Genomic DNA, 20,076 nt, shown 5'->3' on the forward strand with positions numbered 1-20,076 from the left:
TTTGATTGTTAATTAACCCCTATCCTGTGTATTTACAAGCAAAAGATTTTAGTTATCAGAATCGGGTCATATCCCCTTTTGAATGGTTTGACATGCCATTACATTTATATACACTAAACTCATTATAATTTGAGAAATAATAGCTTTGCAATCATGTTCATTCTCTATGGGATGTCGTCTGCTTGCGCAGTGTTGGTCCATATAGTGACGTCATTAAAACATCGTTATTTTTTATATGTAGTTGACCTTAAACTTGTACGATGGCCATCTGTTAGCTTACCAGTTGCTAGTTATACATTAGTTGACATATTTGTGTTCTTCTTTGAATTTCACCTTTAAGCTTTCCAATTATATTGGCTGCTTCGAATCTCGGACATCAAAGGTATAACATCACACCTGTAAATTCTATTGTGCAACCTTAGAAAACGGCAGCTGCTGGAAATAACTTGTTGCTAGTTGGGGCTCCAGCTCTTGCTTAAAGGTACTATGTCCCATTTGCAGGCCAGAAAAAAGGAAAATGTTAAATTCCAACGCCGGGCATTTATTTGAAAGATAATAGTAGTTTAGAACTTCCCTAAAAAAAAAAGGGGGGGGGGGGCTTGAAAATGTCTTTAAGTGGGAAAAATAACGACTATTAGTTGTCGAATCGACTTAAGAGCTATAGAGCCAGTAAGTAATAGTCTGATTTTCAGACCATTGTACCGAGTGGTCGTACGTTTTATGCTGCGCAAAGATTTAATCAGTTTAATTTTGGCCATTACAAGAAGTGGGTCATTTATGTAGACAAAAATGTTCATGTACAACAGCCAAATGACAACAGCTCATTTTATGTATGTTATTACAAAAGAAGGGGAAAAAAAGCCAGTCAGTCACAATAGTGTCTGACAGTGAAGTCTAGCAAGTAAACGGGTTTCCTTGCATAATTTGAATATTAGGACACTGCTAACGTTTAAATTTCACAGATAGGACTTACTACATGACATATTTATAATTCCTGCAAAGTTCTACATAATTTGATATTGGCTGCAAAAGGGACATATCTTTAAAGTCTTGGGCAGACTGTTAGTAGCATGTAATAGAAGCGCGCGCGTGTAATAATGTGTTCCCCTCCGTCCTACAGTCGCTCGTATCGCCATGGATCGTACAGCAACTACGAAATCAGCTCAGGAAGTGGGCCAGGAAGCAGACAGAGAGTAACAAAAGGTGTTATAAGATGGGTAAAAGAATCCCTGCAATCTGATCGGTCAATTACCGTGAAGTTATTTTAACTGGATTTTTTTTTCATTTTTTTTCATAGGTTTTCATGGATTTTTTGTTTTCATAGGTTTTTATTCGTTTCTCTCAAAGAAAATTGTACATTTATAACATAATACATTGGATACAAAATAACAAAATAATTTAACATAGGTCTTTATAAATTTACCAATGATCTTTTACATTTACATACAAAAGTTACACCTCTTCATTTTCCTTTGGAGACAAAAAAAAAAAAAAAAAAAAAAAAAAAAAAAAAAAAAATTATATATATAAAAAAGGGAAAAAGCTACAAAACACCTACTACCCCCCCACCCCACACAACATTTAAACACATAACATGTACAACAGTATACAAAACACACGCTAACATAGAACGAGCAACAAAAAAAAAAAAAAAAAAAAAAAAAAAAAAAAAAAAACTGAAAACATTTATTCTAAACTTTCCAAAGCTTCCCATTTCCTTAAATGAATTGAAAGTGTGTCTCTTTCCATTGAAAGTTCCTTCTCTTCATTTCTATTTTCCAACAATCTATATTCTATTTCTTTTGCTTTTGGAGGGTTTCCCTTCTCTCTACTGTGGAAAATCATATATTTAATCAAAATTAAAATGTGGTTCAATAATTGCTCTGTTTTAAATGTAGTGTCATCTATTCCTATATGAATTTCTTTCCAGGATAATTTCTTCAAAATTGGTAAATTAAGTCTATCTCCACATTTCCCCCAGACTTCCTTTATTGTATTACATTCAAAGAATATATGTTGATAAGTTTCTTCAAAATTTTTGCAAAATGAGCACAAACCATTTTCATGGAACCTGAATCTATGTAAATGATGATTTGTATATAAAATATTATGCAATAATTTGAACTGAAATTCTCGCAGTTTACTACTTAAGGTACACTACTTAAGGTACACTAGTTTACTACTTATGGATGCACGCGATATCGGCGATCGATACCACCGATATCTCTTTTTTTTGTATATATATATTTTTTTTTTAATTATTTTTTAAAAATATATACCGGTATATGTATTTTTTTTTTCTTCTTCTTCAAATAGTTATAATTCTTAGTTTTTCTTGTTTTTTGATAATTCTTTAAAAAAAAATATATATATATATATATATTTTTTTTTTCTTCGAGTTAATTTTTTTTTAGTTTACAAGTTGTTTTTTTTTATTTTTTATTACTTGATAAGTTTCATGAAATCATGCTTTCCTTTAAAGAGAAGGTTTAGTTCTGGGAAGAGGTGAAAAATACTTTGTGAGCGTTATCATTCTTATTATGCAAGTGTGGAAGATCATCAGATATGACATGTTCCCTGAAAAGCATGGCTCTTCAAATGCCTTCATGTTCTAAATATGTCATGTAACATCGTAAAAATCCAGGTAGGATTTTTACCCCATGTGTTCGTGTAGTCCCATATACATCTTACTGTGTACTGTGTTTGTAACTTTACCAAGACTTGGCCAAATTTCTTATCATTTTGATGATTCCAGAACCTTGCAATACACACATATACTTATATGCTAGATGGTCAACGTTTTCTGATCGATTCCACACCGTTTCTTTCACAATGCAATCGCATGACCAGAACTCAACTTTATCTTTAATTACCGGAAAGCATGGCTATGGCAAAACTATGCGTCCGGTGATTACCGGAAAGCATGATTTGCCATGCACCCGGTAAATCTGTAAAATACCTTGTGCACACAATCCCTACCGACGCACTCAAAGCTGTGCATCATTTGTATCAGTGGCGTAGACAGGTTCGTACACCTGGGGGGGGGATGACTCAGGGGCGGATCTAGCTTTTTGCTAAGGGGGGGGTTGACCAAAATAATGACGATGCGGAGCATCGTCCACGAGCCGCGAAGCGGCGAGCCGATTTTTTTTGGGGGTGTTTATTTGAACCCCGTAAGTGATGTTTTCCTGGCATCTATTAACACAATGGAGACCATAAAAAGCAGTGCATGATAACGTCTTTTTAAATCAAGTAACAGTTAAATACACAGTTATATCCAGAGTTATCATGTGTTTGGTTAAGTTACCAGATGAGTTGAATATCTTCTCACAATATTTGCACTTGAAAGGGTTTCTCTCCAGCGTGCGTTCTTTTTTCTTTCTTTTTTTCTTTTGTTTTCTTCTCTTTTTTTTCCTTTTTTTTTTTGTTTTTTTGGGCCGCCCAAGGGGGGGGGGGTTAAACCCCCTACCCCCCTCCCCCGTAGATCCGCGCCTGTTTAATCTTGTGGTTATCTTGTGGTTTCCAAACCACAAGATAACCACAAAATACTTGTAAGATTTTCTTTTTTTTACCGTCTGAATTGGCTTTCACCGTGTGAATGCGGCTAATAACAATAAACACAATTACAATAATGATGAGGATTATTATTATCATCATCATAATTATTATTATTATTAATATTATAATTGTTATCATTATTATTATTACTATTATTATCATCATTATGACTTATTAAGTAAGCAAATATCATTCCCCAAAACCTGGGGGGATGATTGTACATGCCATCCCCCTCATCTCCCCCCCCCCCCCCCGTTGTCTACGCCCCTGATTTGTATACTGGTATTACTGGTATTACTGGTACTGGTACTGGTATACTGGTATATCTCTTTGGGATAATCAAAAGACAACTGCAATGAGTGGACCAAAGCGTGCATACTTGCCAGCTGTTGTGTAAAATAGTAGCGTATTGATTTTTAAGAAGTTTGTCAAAGCTGTTGTCTAGTGTCTGTGCCTGCAGACCAGCCTGAGTTGACATGATGGCGGCAAAACCAGAAACGATTCAAGCTTCCTATGTGGTTCGAGGAGGACGACGAGAAGACTGCGATGAATTATTACGACTCATCTGGGAACTCGCTGACCATGAAGGAACACTGCAGAAGCCCACAATTACGAACGAAAGTAAGTAAACAGACCTTATTAGAAGGTTGTTTTTTAAAGTTTTATTTATTCCACATTTTACATAGAAAAGCAGTTTATATTTTTATCTTTTTTATACAGGCGTATATTATTATAAGAATAGATTTCACACAAGAAGAAAACAAAAATTAGAGATTTCAAATCAAATATAATGTACGGAAAATAAGTACGAAATTTCGAGATATGTATATATAACAGGCTGGGTAGAACAATGTAAAATGTGGGGAGCCTAAATAAAAAGCATAGCTTGTATGTGAATAGGCTCCCGTACTGAGTAACACAATATAGTAGGTCTGGATTTCAAAAGTATTAGAGGAGGCGAAAACGGAGTAGTATAGTATGAGATTCTAGAGACGTACAAGGAGAGTGAATTAGAGAAGAAACGAAAAATTGAAATAAAGAGTAAAGAGAATAATATAATAGTGATAAGTAGGAGAAGGTGAAGAAGGGAAGAAAGAGGAAGAAGAGGAAGACGAAAAAGAATTGGAAGCATTGGAAGAAGAAGAGGCAGAAGAAGAATAAGAGAAAGCAAATTGATGAAATCAATGGCATTGTAAAATAACAAAATCAAAGTCTGTATAACCACCTGTACGACCACCTGTACGATCCAGCGCGACATCAACACTACTTTTATACATACCTACTTAAAAGGAAGCACCTGAGCTTTCGTTTAAGTGAATTAATGGAGGGGCTTTTAAAGGGCCCATGATATCAAAATACAAGTGTATTCCTGTTGGTGTGCAGTCCTGCATACATCTCGTATTTTGATATGTAAACTTTTGAATTTGTTTCATAGATCTTTGAATATTTGTTTAAATATTTGTTTTTCAAACTTGCTAAGCTCCACCCCAAAAACCTCCAGATCTCATTCCCCTTGTGACATCATCTGTCAGTCATCAATGGGCTAACTTGAGAAAGTGGCATGTAACTTTGCCAAAGTTGACCACCTGTTACAATACCACAAACAATAGCAACATATAAGTTGCTATGTCAGACATGTCAGACTAAACTAATATTCTAGAATAGACAATGGTACATTTCCTCCAGCTTAGCACACGTTCATAATAGAATTGCATACTTCCATACATATGTACAATACATCATCATTGCCTTTTTCTTCCTGGTGATGCTACAGCATGTCTGACATAGCAACTTGTATGTTGCTATTGTATTACGTTTTGTAACAGGTGCTCGACTTCGGCAAAGATACATACCACTTTCTCAAGTTAGCTTCTTGATGACTGACAGATGATGTTACAAGGGGAATGAGATCTTGAGGTTTTTGGGGTGGAGCTTAGCAAGTTTGAAGAAAAAAATATTTTAAAAGATATTCACAAATCTATGAAACAAATTCAGAAGTGTACAAATCAAAATATGAGATATATGCAGGACTGCACACCAACAGGAATACACTTGTAGTTCGATGTCATGGGCCCTTTAACTCGTTCGTTATTCAGGCTGTAACAGAATTTGGGTCCAGTAAAAATAATTGTTTTGTTAGCAAAAACGGTGCGAGTTCGAGGGAGATGAAAATGGTTTGACTGTCTAGTAGGGTAAGAATGTATAGTATTATTGCGGTGAAAAAAGGGGACGAAAGCATCTGGTCAATTATCTTTCGATAGTTCATACATGAATATTCCAATATTATATAAGTGCAAGTCAGATATTTTAAGAATATTAGAAAAGCATATTTGTATGGGCAAGAAAACCAACATTATTTATTATTCTAACAGCCGGTTTTTGTACAACATTAACTTTGTCCATGAGGGTTATAGAGAGCTATTCCCCCATGCGAGTATACAATAATTAAGATGAGGCAAGATCAAGGTAGAATAGAGTAGAAGCATGACATGAGGAGGTACAAAAGGTTTCAACTTATTCATTTCCATCACACACACCTGCAAAGTATGTGCTAAGCAGTACTTTGGACCACGTTAACATGAAAATCTTGACGATCACTCCCGTCAATGTATTAATTACAATGTAGGGGTATATTTACCTATCTATACAAAAAATGCTTTAAGGGTAATTTTTGTAGGTGTCCCTTTTTCCCAAAAGAAGTGCCCTTTTTTATTGGTTTCCCCCACTCTGAAAGACGCTCCGCTACCCCTGAGTTCCAGGTTTAACAAAAACAATCATAAATATTTCAATGACTAAACGTGAAATTCATACTACTTCTAGACTACACTACAATAACAAGACCTACAAAGCTTCAGTGAAGCGGAGTACTGAGTCAGTACTTTAAGAGATGTTAATTAAAATCTTGTGCCATTCTTTTTTAAAGCACCCCGTATGTACATGATTTATCGTTCTTTATTTATTCATTTCATGCAGTTCTTCTTGAAGATGCTTTCGGTGAAAGGCCCAATCTCCATTTCTTTGTGGTAGAACTAGAGGACAATGGAGTCAGCAGAAAAAGAATGCTCATGGGGTTTGCTGCAATGAACAGTTTCGTCACTGATATTTTTGACGGTCGACATTCGATGCTTTGTGGTCTGTACATCGACGAAGGCCACAGAGGTAGGTCTAGATTTTTACCTTTGTGCCTCATGCGTTGTTAACTGCTTTCACTATTTCTAAGACTTATTTTTGAATCCGGAGGATTTACTTTAAAGTCTAAGACAATTTTAAACCGGGGAAAAAACCCATAAAACTCATAAGACTAAACTTTTTAAATCCCTTAAAATACTTAAAATTCAAGTCTAATGGATTTCACTTTTAAGTACAATAAGATTTAATTTTGTTTTCGTGCGCATGAGCATGCTAATCCGATTGGTGGGTTAGATTTTGTAATCGTATAGTCAGTTAGCTAAATATTTAAGACTGAAGTATTTTTAAGTCTTAGGAAGGATTTAAAATTGAATTCTGTGAGGGTATAATCAGGGAGGTGAAAGAAAGGGGTGGAAACTCTTGTAATGTATTCAAACGCATGTGTGAGTTCTAAAGCGTAACAATTTCAATTATTGTAAGATTAGTTGAACATCTCATTGATTTACTTAATACCCAGGCAGGGATTATGTAAATTGAATATTCAATAACCTTTTTTTGAAGAAGGGAATGTTCAAGATGTCGGCAACTTATTCTTCAGGTAAATGGTAACTGAAGTGTGGGGTGAAGGTTTTTCTTCAAAGTCACAGATGTAAAAAATAACAGTTTGTAACATAAAAAATTACAACATGTACAATCACCCCATCCTGACTCCCATGAACACACCACTGAGTCTACCAGGGAAAGTTACAATGCTACAATAAAATATGCAACTCCTGTTCACTCATGCATAAAATTTTGGTTTAATAAACCATGAAATTTACTCAGCAAATCATAAATGTATCATATCACTCTCAATTTTGTAAGCTCCAAAGGATTTCCCTCTCACAAATTGGAAAGCTAATTCCTGCGCAACCTAATTTTCATACCCTTTACAAAAGTTAGCAATGCTCACCCAAGCATGAATTATTTTCAGACTTTATGGTGTCCTATGAAAGTTATGTTCATGAGCTTTCCGTGCATATAAAACTTTTCCCCCAGAATCATATATTTTATTTTTTTTGGCAGCCATTTCAAAAGTGTATAGTTTTTGTTGGGACTTACTGTAGAGTCCTTTCCTCATGGAGAAAAATTCACAAACGTGATTCTTGCTTACTATCGTGGGTCAGTGGATATGGTATTGGTTTTGGAACTTGAGAATTCGGGTACGAGAAGATTTGAAAGTTAAAAGGTGTCATCCAGTATACTTACAGTACGTGGCAGGCATTAACAAAGGTTCACAAGACCGACGGCGTGACAGACAAATAAAGAGAAATAGATGAGAAAATATAGAGCAAATAAATATTGAGAGGAATAGGGGCACCTATGGAGAATAAAAAGGGGCACTTATCTAAAGTAAAATTGTACAATTGTGTGGTACTTGAAAGAAGAGGGGGTGCACTGTGCCCCCCCCCCCCCCAGGTGCGCCGCCTCTGCATACCCACAAATGGCCAGGACCATGACGATTTTAAATGATCGCTTTGGAGTAGTTTTGGTGTCTGTCTGGCAGTATAACTAGGCCTAATTTAAAAGTTTGAGTTAACCGACATCCAAATTGAAAGTCCAGGTTAAGGACAATGCACCTTTTGTAATATTTTCATTTGTATATATAAGAATAAAATCAGAGAAACAGAATGGCGAAATTTGAAGTGAAACGTATCGATAATAAGAGGATATGAATGCTCAAAATAATTATGAGATCACAAAATTATGCAAATTTCAAATTGACAATTTTGTCAGCGGATTGTGACGTATTCAAGGACGTAAAACTCTCTCATTTTTTGTCGTGTACAAATTTGGGGGCACTACTAGAACTATTTTATGCATAGCATAAAAACTAAAAGATCTTCCTGACTCCTAAGCCATACATTTTGGGGGAATTATATTTCAGTCCTATTGTATATTGAAAAAGAAAAGATGGGAAAGCGCAAAATTACATTTCATCGACTGGCTAGAAATGGGGCGGTTTGGGTAGGTTTGGCGGTCTGATTTGAGGTATTACATTTGCGATTGTTTTACGAGTCTCTGACCAGATTACTATTGAACCTATAATTTGGATTTGCTTGTTTTGGTTACAGGTAACGGACTCGGGAGGGCACTCATGAAAGCAGTTTGTAAGGTAGAGTGTATAATTCAAATCTCAAGATTTGTCTTCTTAACCTGTTGATAACTGGATTCTCTCATTCCCATAGGCTTAACACAGGAGACACCAGGTTCTAGTAGGCAATGGGTTGATTGTATTAACCCTTTAAATACTGAGCGCAGGATAGCTCGAGGCTGGGTTTTCTTTTTTTTAATCGTCTTTCCTAAAAGTGATAACGCAATATTTTATCGACAATTTAGATGGAACATATTGGGACACAATTTCATACTGAAGAAAGATAATGCTGGGGGCGTTCATAGCATAGGGGAGAGGGTGTTCGATTAACATTTTAGTTTAGACTTTGACAATACTCCCAACATAACAATAACATTTTATTTTCACAGTTGAGGCATACTATGTATACCAAAAAAAACAAGTCAAGCAGGAAATTAAAATCTCTAAGTAGAATTCAAAGTGTTAAAATCCCATAGAAACACGTGTTATAAGTCACCTTTTTTCTCGAAAAAAACTTGTATGTCAAAACTTTAGTACACTTATCAATTAGAAATGGTATGAAAGTGCGAAACAAATTTGTGTACAAAACCTATGGCCGTCCGCCAAGTTACTGAGGTTGAACAAGAGAAAGAAAGAGAGGGAGGGGGAGAGGGAGAGGGAGAGGGAAGGAGAGAGAGAGAAAAAAAAAGCAATGTCAAGAGCAGTATAATATGAATAGGCATTGTATCACACTGCTTTAAAAATGTATCGCAATAAGCAAGAATAATCATAATGAAGAGTAATCAATAATTATATAAAAACAACAATTATGAACACATGTTCAGTTTTATACAACCATGAAGCTATATCATATCAAGTGAGCACTTTTGTTTGTTTTTTTGCCCCGGGAATGTGAAGATTTTGCCACCGGAAATTTGAATATCGCTCAGACCGCTATTTTCGCTCAGTTTGTGTGTGTGTGTGTGTGTATGTGGGGGTGGAGGTAGTGCTATAAATTACAGAGGAAAAAACTCAACACCACCCCATCTTTAAAAAAAACAACTTTGTTATGGCGAGGGGTGGGGGCCCGTATTTTTTAAAGCTTGATTTTAACCAAGGGGGGTCGGGCCCGTCGCCCCCCCCCCCGCCCCTCCCCCACGTTGAACCGCGCCTGAATCCATCAACAGCTGCCCTTTTCAAAACAAATGATCCCATCTGGCATTACAAAAATTACGAAATATTACGCAACGCCGTTTGCTTCCATAAGTTCTCTATTCACTCGGTCGTTAAAAAAAAAGCTTATAAGTCATCCGTGGCACATCAAAAATGACGTCATGTTCAGTGAAGATGGATAGCTAAAACATATTTTTAAAAATACAGAATCCACAGCATATGACCAAGACAACTTTTTATTGGTTATCAAATGCTTTGTTCGTGCTCGCATAACTCTACTGAAGACATAACCATTTGAACAAGCAAAATCGACCAAGGAAATCGTGAGTTATATAGCGAATGGTAGGTTCTCATCATCATGATTTTCTCATCTAATAATTGATGTTTTCCGAAAATGTCCAAATTTGTACATGGCTAGGAAGGTAGTTCAAAGGTTTATCTCCTAAAAGACCTACATGAAATTGTGTTATATGTTTGCGCATTTGTTGGATAACTCAGTGTTAGAAGTTGTGAATTCATCACCACTTTTCACCCCGCATAAGCCGCCCTGCTCGCTGGGTTGGGCTGTGGGTGGAGAGGGAGGACTTAGTGCCACCAAAGTTAGGTGATAATAGGTATCCAGATAATAATAATAATGATAATAATAAGGTTTAAAAAAAAAAAATACCCCCCCCCCCCTAAACAGGGAAGCATACAACTTTCTATGCTATCCTGCTATAATGAAGTTGAAAAACCTATCCTTTTGTCTGTTCTTTGCCCACAGACCTGCCTTGATCTGGGTGTTGGCTCTCTTGATTTCGACGTCAAGATGAACAACCAACGAGCTCGACATTTTTACTCGAGTCTTGGAGTGACTAACAACACGGAAACGAAGGGCTGGGAATATTGGACATTCCATGATACGAACATGAACAAGTTTTCTTCAGAACCCGAGTGCCTCAACGGAGTGAATACACAACTTTAAGATAGTGAAGAGGAGACGAGTTTCAATTTAAAAGATTGTTTTTAAAGTATTATAAAATCATGGGCTCGAGCTCATGCGTATACAATTGATGTGAAATAAATGAATGAATGAATTAATGAATGAAGTTTATCATCATTCTTTGCGCGATAGCTCAGTCGGTAGAGCATTGGTCTCGTTATCCGGTGACCCAGGTTCGAAACCAAGTCGATGCGCTAGTGCCCTTTGGTAAGGCATTAATCCTCATTACCAGGTCCCTCAGAGAGGACCCGTGAGCCGTCGGTCTTCTGGTTGCTTACTAACAAGCATTTATTGCTTTCTTAGCTGCCAGGTTAAATAACCACCACTATCACACCATCACTATCATTTTGTTTTCAAGATTTCACTTTGTCTTACCCAATTGAACGATTTAAACAATGCGTTAAAGATAAAGGTGAGTTCTGATATAAAAAAAGAAGGAAATGAATTCTCACAGAATCAAACGAAACTTACACTGAATGTTCAAGATAAGAAATAAATGTCATTTACCGAACAATTTTGGTAGAAAATGTATACTGGCTGAGTAATGAGCATAGAAAGATTAGGAAATCAATGTTGGTAGCCCTCACACCATTTATTATTACCATTTCTGTGTACAGTGTTTGTTACTTTACCAAGACTGGGCAACATTTATTATGATTTTGATGACTCCAGAACTTTGCAGTACACACCAATACTTGCATTCTACAAGATCAACTTTTTTTGATGCATTCCACACCTTTTCTTCCACAATGCAATCGGATGACCAGAACTCACCTTTATCTTTAAACACCAAATCGGAGAGTGCACAACGATGCCTAATACCCTTTTCTAACTGCACTGATTTTCATCGGATGCATCTGGACGCATCCGATGAAACGGCCAGTTAGAAAGCAACAGAGGAGAAAAAGGCGATTAAATAGCCGATGAAAAGAAGAGAAATAGGCGATTAGATTCGCATTCTATCGGTGTGACACCGATGAAACGGCCAGTTAGAAAGCGTTCGGGAGAAAAAGGCGATTAAAACAGCGATTAAAATGGTCAAAGGTCGCAGTATACGCGCGCTTTATCGTAACCAGGTGTGTTTGTTGACTTATGGTTGAACATACTGCATGCTAGCTATATGGAGCGCGAGCTTAATAATTACGCAATAATTCTTCACTTCCGGCAAGGGCTCGCCACAGCGAGTGAATTTCACCGGCAGTTAGAAAGCGACAAGGAGAAAACGGCGGTTTCACGTTTGTTTACATAAGGAAAATTCAATCGGTATTTTCATCGGTGAGACTCCGATAGAAGCCAGTTTGAAAGCAGTATTATATAGTCCAATGTTGTCAGATGGATATCTCGGTCACCAAAAATCAAACCTTTAGTGATTTTTGTTTTAACCCTTGGATGGGGATAAAAAATAAAACCCAACGTGCACCAAACCAAACTTTTGAGATTTCGCGTGTGATTTTCTGCTGATTTGGAAAAGAAGCTTAGAATTAAATATTGAACCAAATACACCAGAAAAACGTTTAAGGTGTCATTTCCAACTAACTTGGGGATGCCAATTCATTTGGTAATACTTTTGAGATCACCTGAACTCAGAATTTTGCATTTAGGTCAAGGTCAAGGTCAAAATTGACTAAAAATAGCAAGTTTTGAATAGTTACAAAAGGTTAAATCTCATTTATTTGTCATTTGTTCTCAAATTTATTTAGGAATGGTTCACCCCCGGCCCCCCCCCCCCCCACTCAGTGTTATTTAGGGTACGCATATGCTCGTACCCTCTTTTTGAAAGCACCCCCTATCTGAGGACTGCCAACATTTCCGAACCCCCCTTTCGCGGGCTTTTCGCGGGCTTTTCCTGCCTTTGAGACCCCCCTAAATCAGGAAAAATGCTCAATGTACCCCCCTAAATTCAGAATAATTTCTTAGGAGTCCAAAGAGAAGAGAGAAAAAAAGAAAAACACCCCCTTTTTAAAGAAATCTCCGGGTGAAAAGTCAAATACACCCCTTTTTTTACAATTCTCGGGCCGGACTTTGTCGCACGAAAAGTACCCCTTTACCGGACATTTTGGCAACACGCATGCGGTCATTCCGACCTCTGAGTGGGGGGGGGGGGGGGGCCGGGGGTTCACCTGCCGAGTCCTCCACCTTAATCCTTTTCAGTTAGTTTATTTCACAGTTTGATGTGACCTCTGATGACCCTGAGAGGTCAAATCCAAAATGGCAGCCAGTCCGCATGGTCTAATGTATAAACGTGAACTTGAACCAAATAATCTAGAAAAACGTTTAAGGTGTCATTTCCAACTAACTTGGGGATGCCAATTCATTACGTAATACTAAAAGATCGCCAGAACAAAGAGCCCTCGTGAGAAGGCTCACGGGGGCTCTTTTATTACTGACGGGGGCTCTTTTTTTATACAAATATCCATTGAATTGGTACCTATGATACTCCTCAATTATTTGCTATTTCTTCATTATCATTTCAATCAGCATTTTCCCTCTTACAAATTTACAAGCTACATAGCTGTTACTGGCCTGTGTATATAATATATACGCATACAACACTGATCTTTATGATGTCTTTAACGTGACATAATCTTCTTCTCCCCTTGCAAACGAAAAAGAAAACAAGGTCATTAAAAGGGATTAAGCGACAAATAATGATTGTGATTCAAATTGATGCGAATATTTGTTTGAATAAGCACTGCTATTCACCCGAATCTTCTTTGTAAAAACAACTTTTACAAATCTCAGCCATGCTCACTGAGTTGAGACGTTCCATTCAATTTGAAATACCCATTACATAATACACTTCTCCTAATCTCAAAGTGATCTTACAGCACAGTGGCAGAATTGCATGGCTGAGATTTGTAAAAGTCGTTTTTACAAAGAAGATTCTGGTGAAAAGCATTGCTTATTCAAAAAAATCCTTGCATCAATTTGAATCACAATGATTATTTGTCGCATGGTCCTTTTATTAAATAACCTTGTTTTCTGTTTTGTTTGCAGAGGGAGAAGAAGCTATGTCACGTTAAGAAATCATAAAGATCAGTTGTATTATGCGTATATACATTATGATACCAGAACAAATGTTGATTATCAGAATGTCATTTTGGAATACCTCTATACAAATACCACATTGTCTTTAGCCCGTATCAGTATTAGTATGATCCAATATAAAGCTATTATTCTTTATTTAATTCAGTATAATGCTTTTCCTCAAAAATAGTTTTGCTATTTTTTTAGGGTTGAGACGCTAAGAAATGGTTTCAAATGTACATTACACGAACCCTGAACCATTGCAAAATGATGGTGGTTCTCTCTCTCTCTCTCTTTATTTTAATCATCCATTATCAACTACATATAAAGCAGCAACCAAAAACTTAGGATTATCTGAGATAGGTGAAAGTAAGAGTTAAAAAGAAAGTCATGCTAAAACGGCGCTTCACTTCCCCCCGCCCCCTGAAAAAAATTAAATAGATTAGTAGTCCTCCTCTCCAGCATCCCCCTCCCCCCCCCGCTTTAATATCACATTTTCACTTGGCAGCACAAGGGGGCCGGGGGTGGGAGGAGGGGGTTAAACCCCCTAACCCCCCCCCCCCCCCGTAGATCTGCCCATGTTACCGTATCATTCCACGACATTTTGGTCTTCCTCTTCTCCTCAAAAGGGACTTTTAGATTTGCGTGGACGTGGACGTGTTACGTCCTTTTAAGGCACTGGCAGTCACATTATGTGACGTCCTTTTAAGCACTGACCGTGCCTTAAAAGGAGGTCACACGTTGCAGTCCACGTTCTCATCGTGCAAATCTAAAAGTCCCTATTGATTTACTGGTCGAGGTTCATTATTTGCTGACAACGAAAAACTTCTCCAGGCCATGACCATGTTTCTGCCCTTGCGCGATCGCCTCCAGCTCCAGCAGACATGGCGCGGCAGCGTGCACACGCACCGCTACTAAAGGCGCAGTAGGCCTATAACCACTGCTGACGGCGGCACTGCACTGCGAGCTGAATCGGTAATAATAGGCCTACTCATAAAACGAGAAATCTTGCACGCTAATCTTAGTTCCATTTCAATTGTTTAAGGTTTGAAAATTGAAACTCAATATTGTGTTAAAGTTATAACAGAAAAGATAATCTTTATTTTATAATTCCACCGGGGCGATTTTTAATTTTGCAATCGCCCCCGTGAGCAACCTGACGGGGGCGATTATGTAGCTCACGGGGGCGAATCGCCCACCGCCCCCGTGTATTTTGAGCGCTGCAGTAGCTGCCCACTGACCATGCTATATGCAAATGGTCAGTTACAAGACAAATAATGGTTTGGTGCTATAATTAGTGAAATAAACTAACTGATTACGATGGAGACTATGCAGGGGAACCACTCCTAAAGAAATTTGAGAACATAAGGGGACAAAAAAATGGGAAAACTTTTTGTAAACATTCAAAACTTTTACCTTGACTTAATGAAAAAGCCCTGAGTTCTGGTGTACTAAAAAGTATTACCAATTGAATTGGCATCCCAAAGTTAGTGGGAAATAACACCTTTAACGTTTTGCTGGACTATTTGGTTCAAGAGTTAAGCGCGTTTGTACAATTATTAGACCATGCTGCGGACTGGCGCCATTTCATATTAGACCTCTTAGGGTCATCAGAGGTCAAATCGAAATTTGAAATAAACTAACTGAAAGGGATTAAGGTGGGTGACTATGCAGGGGAACCACTCCTAAAGAAATTTGAGAACATAAGGGGACAAAAAAATGGGAAAACATTTTGTAACTATTCAAAACTTGCTATGTTTTAATCAATTTTGACCTTGACCTTGACCTAAATGCAAAGCCCCGAGTTCTGGCGATCTCAAAATTATTACCAAAATGAATTGGCATCCTCAGGTTAGTTGAAAATGACACCTTAAACGCTTTTCTGGACTATTTGGTTCATGAGTTAAGCGTGTTTGTACAATTATTAGACCATGCGGCGGACTGGCGGCCATTTTTTATTTGACCTCTCAGGGTCATCAGAGGTCAAATCAAAATGTGACATAAACTCACTGAAAGGGATTAAGGTGCGTAAATTCCTAAAGAAATTTGAGAACATAGGAGAGAACAAATGACAAATAAATGGGAAAACTTTTTGTAACCATTCAAAACTTGCTATTTTTTTAGTCAATTTTGACCATGACCTTGACCTAAATGCAAAACCCTAAGTTCAAGCGATCTCAAAAGTATTACCAAATGAATTGGCATCCCCAAGTTAGTTGGAAATGACACCTTAAATGTTTTTCTGGACTATTTGGTTCAAAAGTTAAGTGTGTTTGTACATTAGACCATGAGGAATAGCGGCCATTTTGGATTTGACCTCTCAGGGTCATCAGAGGTCAAATCTGACTTCCCTCCACATCTGAAAATAAATCTTATGGTCTAAACTAACTATGCTAGAAGTTTCATGCTTTTCTCAAAAAGTGCACAATTTTCATTATATTGGGAGCTTATCCGCTGTACTACTAGGGAAATTATCGCATTATGGTGTCAGGGGCACAGCTCTGGACTACTTAGCTGACAGGAAACAATTTGTTTCTTTAAACGGTTTTGATTCAGGGTTACAGAATGTCACTTTTAATACTTTGGTTTTTACTGGACCTAAATTTTGGAACTCTCTAGGCTCTAGCGTTAAGCAATCTGTTAGTCTCTCTTCATTTAAGTGTAAACTTAAGGTTTATCTTCTCGATAAATACTGTGATTCATAGAGTAGTTCATTTTTGTAGTTATTATGGTGCCAAGATATATTATGTATTACTATAAATGTAAATTTTCTTCTTGATATTAATATGTGTCTAAATGAATATTTTCAGATTGTCAACCTCTTATTCCCTCCCCCTGTTGTCTTGTGCCCGTTGTGTGCTGTGCCTATTGTCGATGTGCTGTAGTCTTCTATTATTTCTCATATTTTCTGTTTTCTCCCGTCTTGTCTAGTCTCGTCTCTCGTTTTGTTGTTGTTGTTGTGTGTGTGTACACTTCTTGTTTTGTTATACCCCCTTTTCCCTATTGTATTCTTAGGTAGTCACAAATATCTATTCATCATGTTTTATCCGGCTCAGAGGGGACCCTAATAATTACAAGCTCTGCTTTTACCAGGGTCTCCTCGTCTTTCTTTTAGTTAACTTTGTTTTTATCATTGCCATAATTTGTTATTTTGCATTGTAAAATGTGTTATGATCCAATGTTATGCTCTGTATGTCATTTGAAAGAAAGACGAATAAAATCTTATCTTATCTTATCTTACGTAATCTATTTTTACAATACCATTCATTTATAGCATATAAATCTGCTTGGAGCTTAGATGTAATGACATTAATATCCATATCAGAAACATATAAGACAACATCGTCAGCGTACATGTAAGCAATCAGTTATATCATTTATAAAAACAAGAAAGAGGGAGGAGTCTAAAATACTCCCCTGAGGAATTCCTATAGTAATGTCCTTTGTTTCAGACAGTTTACCATGACAATAAACTGCTTGTTTCCGACCAGATAAAAAACTAGAAAACCATTTAAGTTCGGTATTTAAAATACCATACTTATTCAATTTGGACAACAAAAGTTCATGGTCAATACAATCAAAACATTTTTAAATATCAAGAAAACATGCACCAACTTTTTTCTTTTCATTAAAAGATTCGTACCAATCATCAATGACTCTATGTAAACATTAGTTGAATGATTTGGCAAGAAAGCATATTGGTCAACACTAATAAGATGATTAGTCTGCAAGTAAGATAAGAATTGAAACTGAACTTCCTTTTCAAGCAGTTTAGCAATATGACATACGACTGAGATGGGTCTATAATTTGAAATATTATTCTTATCACTTTTACCTTTATAAACAGGCGTAGTTCTGGCCAGTTTCCAATCATTAGGTAAAAATCCACAATTTAAACTTTCATTAAAAAGATAATTAAGAGACATATTAAAATAAGGAGCTGAGATTTGAAGTAATTTTCTATCAAATTCTAAGATATCAAGGCTACTCTCTTTCGACAGTAGGGAGAGATTATGTTTAGTTTTCTCGGGACTGATTGATTTCAAGACGAAGGTATGTATACTTTTAGGGTGGTTCCATGATAGATCATAATTACTGAAAGTTTCTGAAATATGTTTACCAATTTTTACAAAATAATCGTTCAATCTATTACTGTCTAAATCAGATGGTAAAACAGAGTCTTTTTTTTTCTCCCCCTTCCAGTAATTTTGCTTAACTCCTTCCATAACGTCTTACTATCATTACTGTATCTCTCAGATACTGAATCAAAATATTCTCTCTTCTCTTTTCGTATGAGCTTGGTGACTGAATTCCTGAGATTTCGATATTCAATCAATAGATCTGGAAATTTTAGTCTATCATATTTTTTCTTTAAGTAGTCTCTTTTATAAATGAGTTTAATAATATTAGAATTCATCCATGGGCAGTGCCTAGTTTTAACTCGACATTCTTTTACAGGAGCATGTTTGTTACAACAAGTTTTTTTTAAAAGCCTGTTTCCATTCAACCCACTTTTCTCGTAGGGGAATACAAGAAGTACAATTATTATTAAAATATTTGGAACATATAGAAACATTGATCAAATCCCGGGACTGATGTAGACTATAGAGTTTTGTACTGAAGTCTATCCTAATTCACACACATCTGCATTACTATCCTGGCTGTGTCCTGTGTATTGAACCTATCATATTAATTCTCAACATTTCAAACACCATGCACTGTACAAAACTCAACTGATTTTACTCAAAATCGGTACTTTAGTTTAGTGACAATAATAATGACACCTAAAATTAAATAGCAGTAATTACTGACTCGTTAAATCTAAAGAGTATCTTTACGAGGATAAAGTACAGAGTTTGAGTACATAAGTCATTATTATGACAGGTACATTAGTATGTTAAAGGACACATCATGCAGGCACAGGTGATGTCAGTTCAGATTAATGGAAGGTATATTTCTAAGGCGAAGTCTCAATATCAGGCACTAAAGTAATTATTCGGTGGTGATATATTATGCAGATAAGTGAGCATAAAACTAATGGGCAGACTTTGTTTATTCTTACAAGGTATGAAAGAAAACACGAGCACAGTGTATGTATTTCATGTGCTAAATGTCTCTGGGTAATGCAGGCTGAGTTCTTTGGGGGTAATCCCTGGGTGTGTGAGCCAACCAGTAATGACAGCTTCATCTGAGATAGGGGGAGGGGGTGGTCTGCATGTCCTGAGATAGGGGGGGGGGGTTCATTGAGCAGTGTTCCGGATTTAGGGGGGTCTCCTCTCCAAGGCAGGAAAAGCCCGCGAAAAACCCGCGAAAGGGGGTCCAGAAATGTTGGCAGTCCTCTGATAGGGGGTGCTTTCAAAAAGAGGGAACAAGCATAATTATGCGTACCCTAAATAACACTGAGTGGGGGGGGGGGGGGTGGCCGGGCCCGGGTACAGTTTGTAACCGTAATGTCGTGTTGGGATCGGATTAGTGAAGAGGAGTCTAAATGAACAGATTGAATACAAGTTGAAATGAGATGCATTTATTCGGTAGAACTAGTGCAGCAATTACTCTCAATCACTGGCGTACCTATGGGGGGGGGCAGGGGGGCAGAGTGCCCCCCCCCTGACGGGCTCCAGGGGAAAAAAAGAAAAAGGGGAAAGAAAAGAAAAGAAAGGGAAAGGAAAGAAAAAGAAACAAGGAAAAGGAAAGAAAAAAGGAAAGAAAGAGAAAAAAGGGAAAAAAGGAAAGAAAAAAGGAAGAAGAAGAGAAAAGGAAGAAAAAGGGAAAAGAAAAGGAAAGGAATAAAAATGGGGAAAAAAAATAAAGAACATGGCCGTAAGCACCAGGGGGGGGGGGGGGGCAGTTGACCCCAGATATTTTGAAATCGTACAGTTTTTTTCCTGAAAATGTAGTGTAGGCCTATACCAAATCCTTCAATTCTACTTTTGAAAATGCAAAAGTACCCTCATGACCAGTTCGGTCGCTCGAACTCCCTTCACTCCTTTTGCTTTTGAGATTCTTCGAAAACTTTTAACGCATCTTTCCCCCTTCCCCCATCAGAAAAATATTCCGCATACGGCCCTGAAAAATTAAAACAAATGAAAATAGG

General features: G+C 37.1%; 1 protein-coding gene across 1 annotated transcript; it reads left to right on the top strand.

The window, feature by feature from the left end:
• The first annotated feature begins 3,892 nt into the window (after positions 1-3,892).
• Positions 3,893-11,057, top strand: LOC575578 (diamine acetyltransferase 2). Its single transcript, XM_775970.5, has 4 exons — positions 3,893-4,179; positions 6,532-6,717; positions 8,802-8,842; positions 10,737-11,057. Exons 1-4 carry the CDS (start codon positions 4,035-4,037, stop codon positions 10,935-10,937), a joined length of 573 nt encoding a protein of 190 aa, XP_781063.3. The 5' UTR covers positions 3,893-4,034; the 3' UTR covers positions 10,938-11,057.
• The last annotated feature ends 9,019 nt before the right edge of the window (positions 11,058-20,076 follow it).

This window comes from Strongylocentrotus purpuratus, unplaced genomic scaffold (genome assembly GCF_000002235.5).
Source record: "Strongylocentrotus purpuratus isolate Spur 01 unplaced genomic scaffold, Spur_5.0 spur5_scaffold_6, whole genome shotgun sequence".
Lineage (NCBI taxonomy): Eukaryota > Metazoa > Echinodermata > Echinoidea > Camarodonta > Strongylocentrotidae > Strongylocentrotus > Strongylocentrotus purpuratus.

Excerpts from the sequence above, each read along its gene's own strand:
- LOC575578 (XM_775970.5), top strand. The coding sequence starts at position 4,035 with ATGATGGCGGCAAAACCAGAAACGATTCAAGCTTCCTATGTGGTTCGA. Across the intron at positions 4,180-6,531 it reads GCCCACAATTACGAACGAAA|TTCTTCTTGAAGATGCTTTC; the intron begins GTAAGTAAACAG and ends CATTTCATGCAG. Across the intron at positions 6,718-8,801 it reads CATCGACGAAGGCCACAGAG|GTAACGGACTCGGGAGGGCA; the intron begins GTAGGTCTAGAT and ends TTTTGGTTACAG.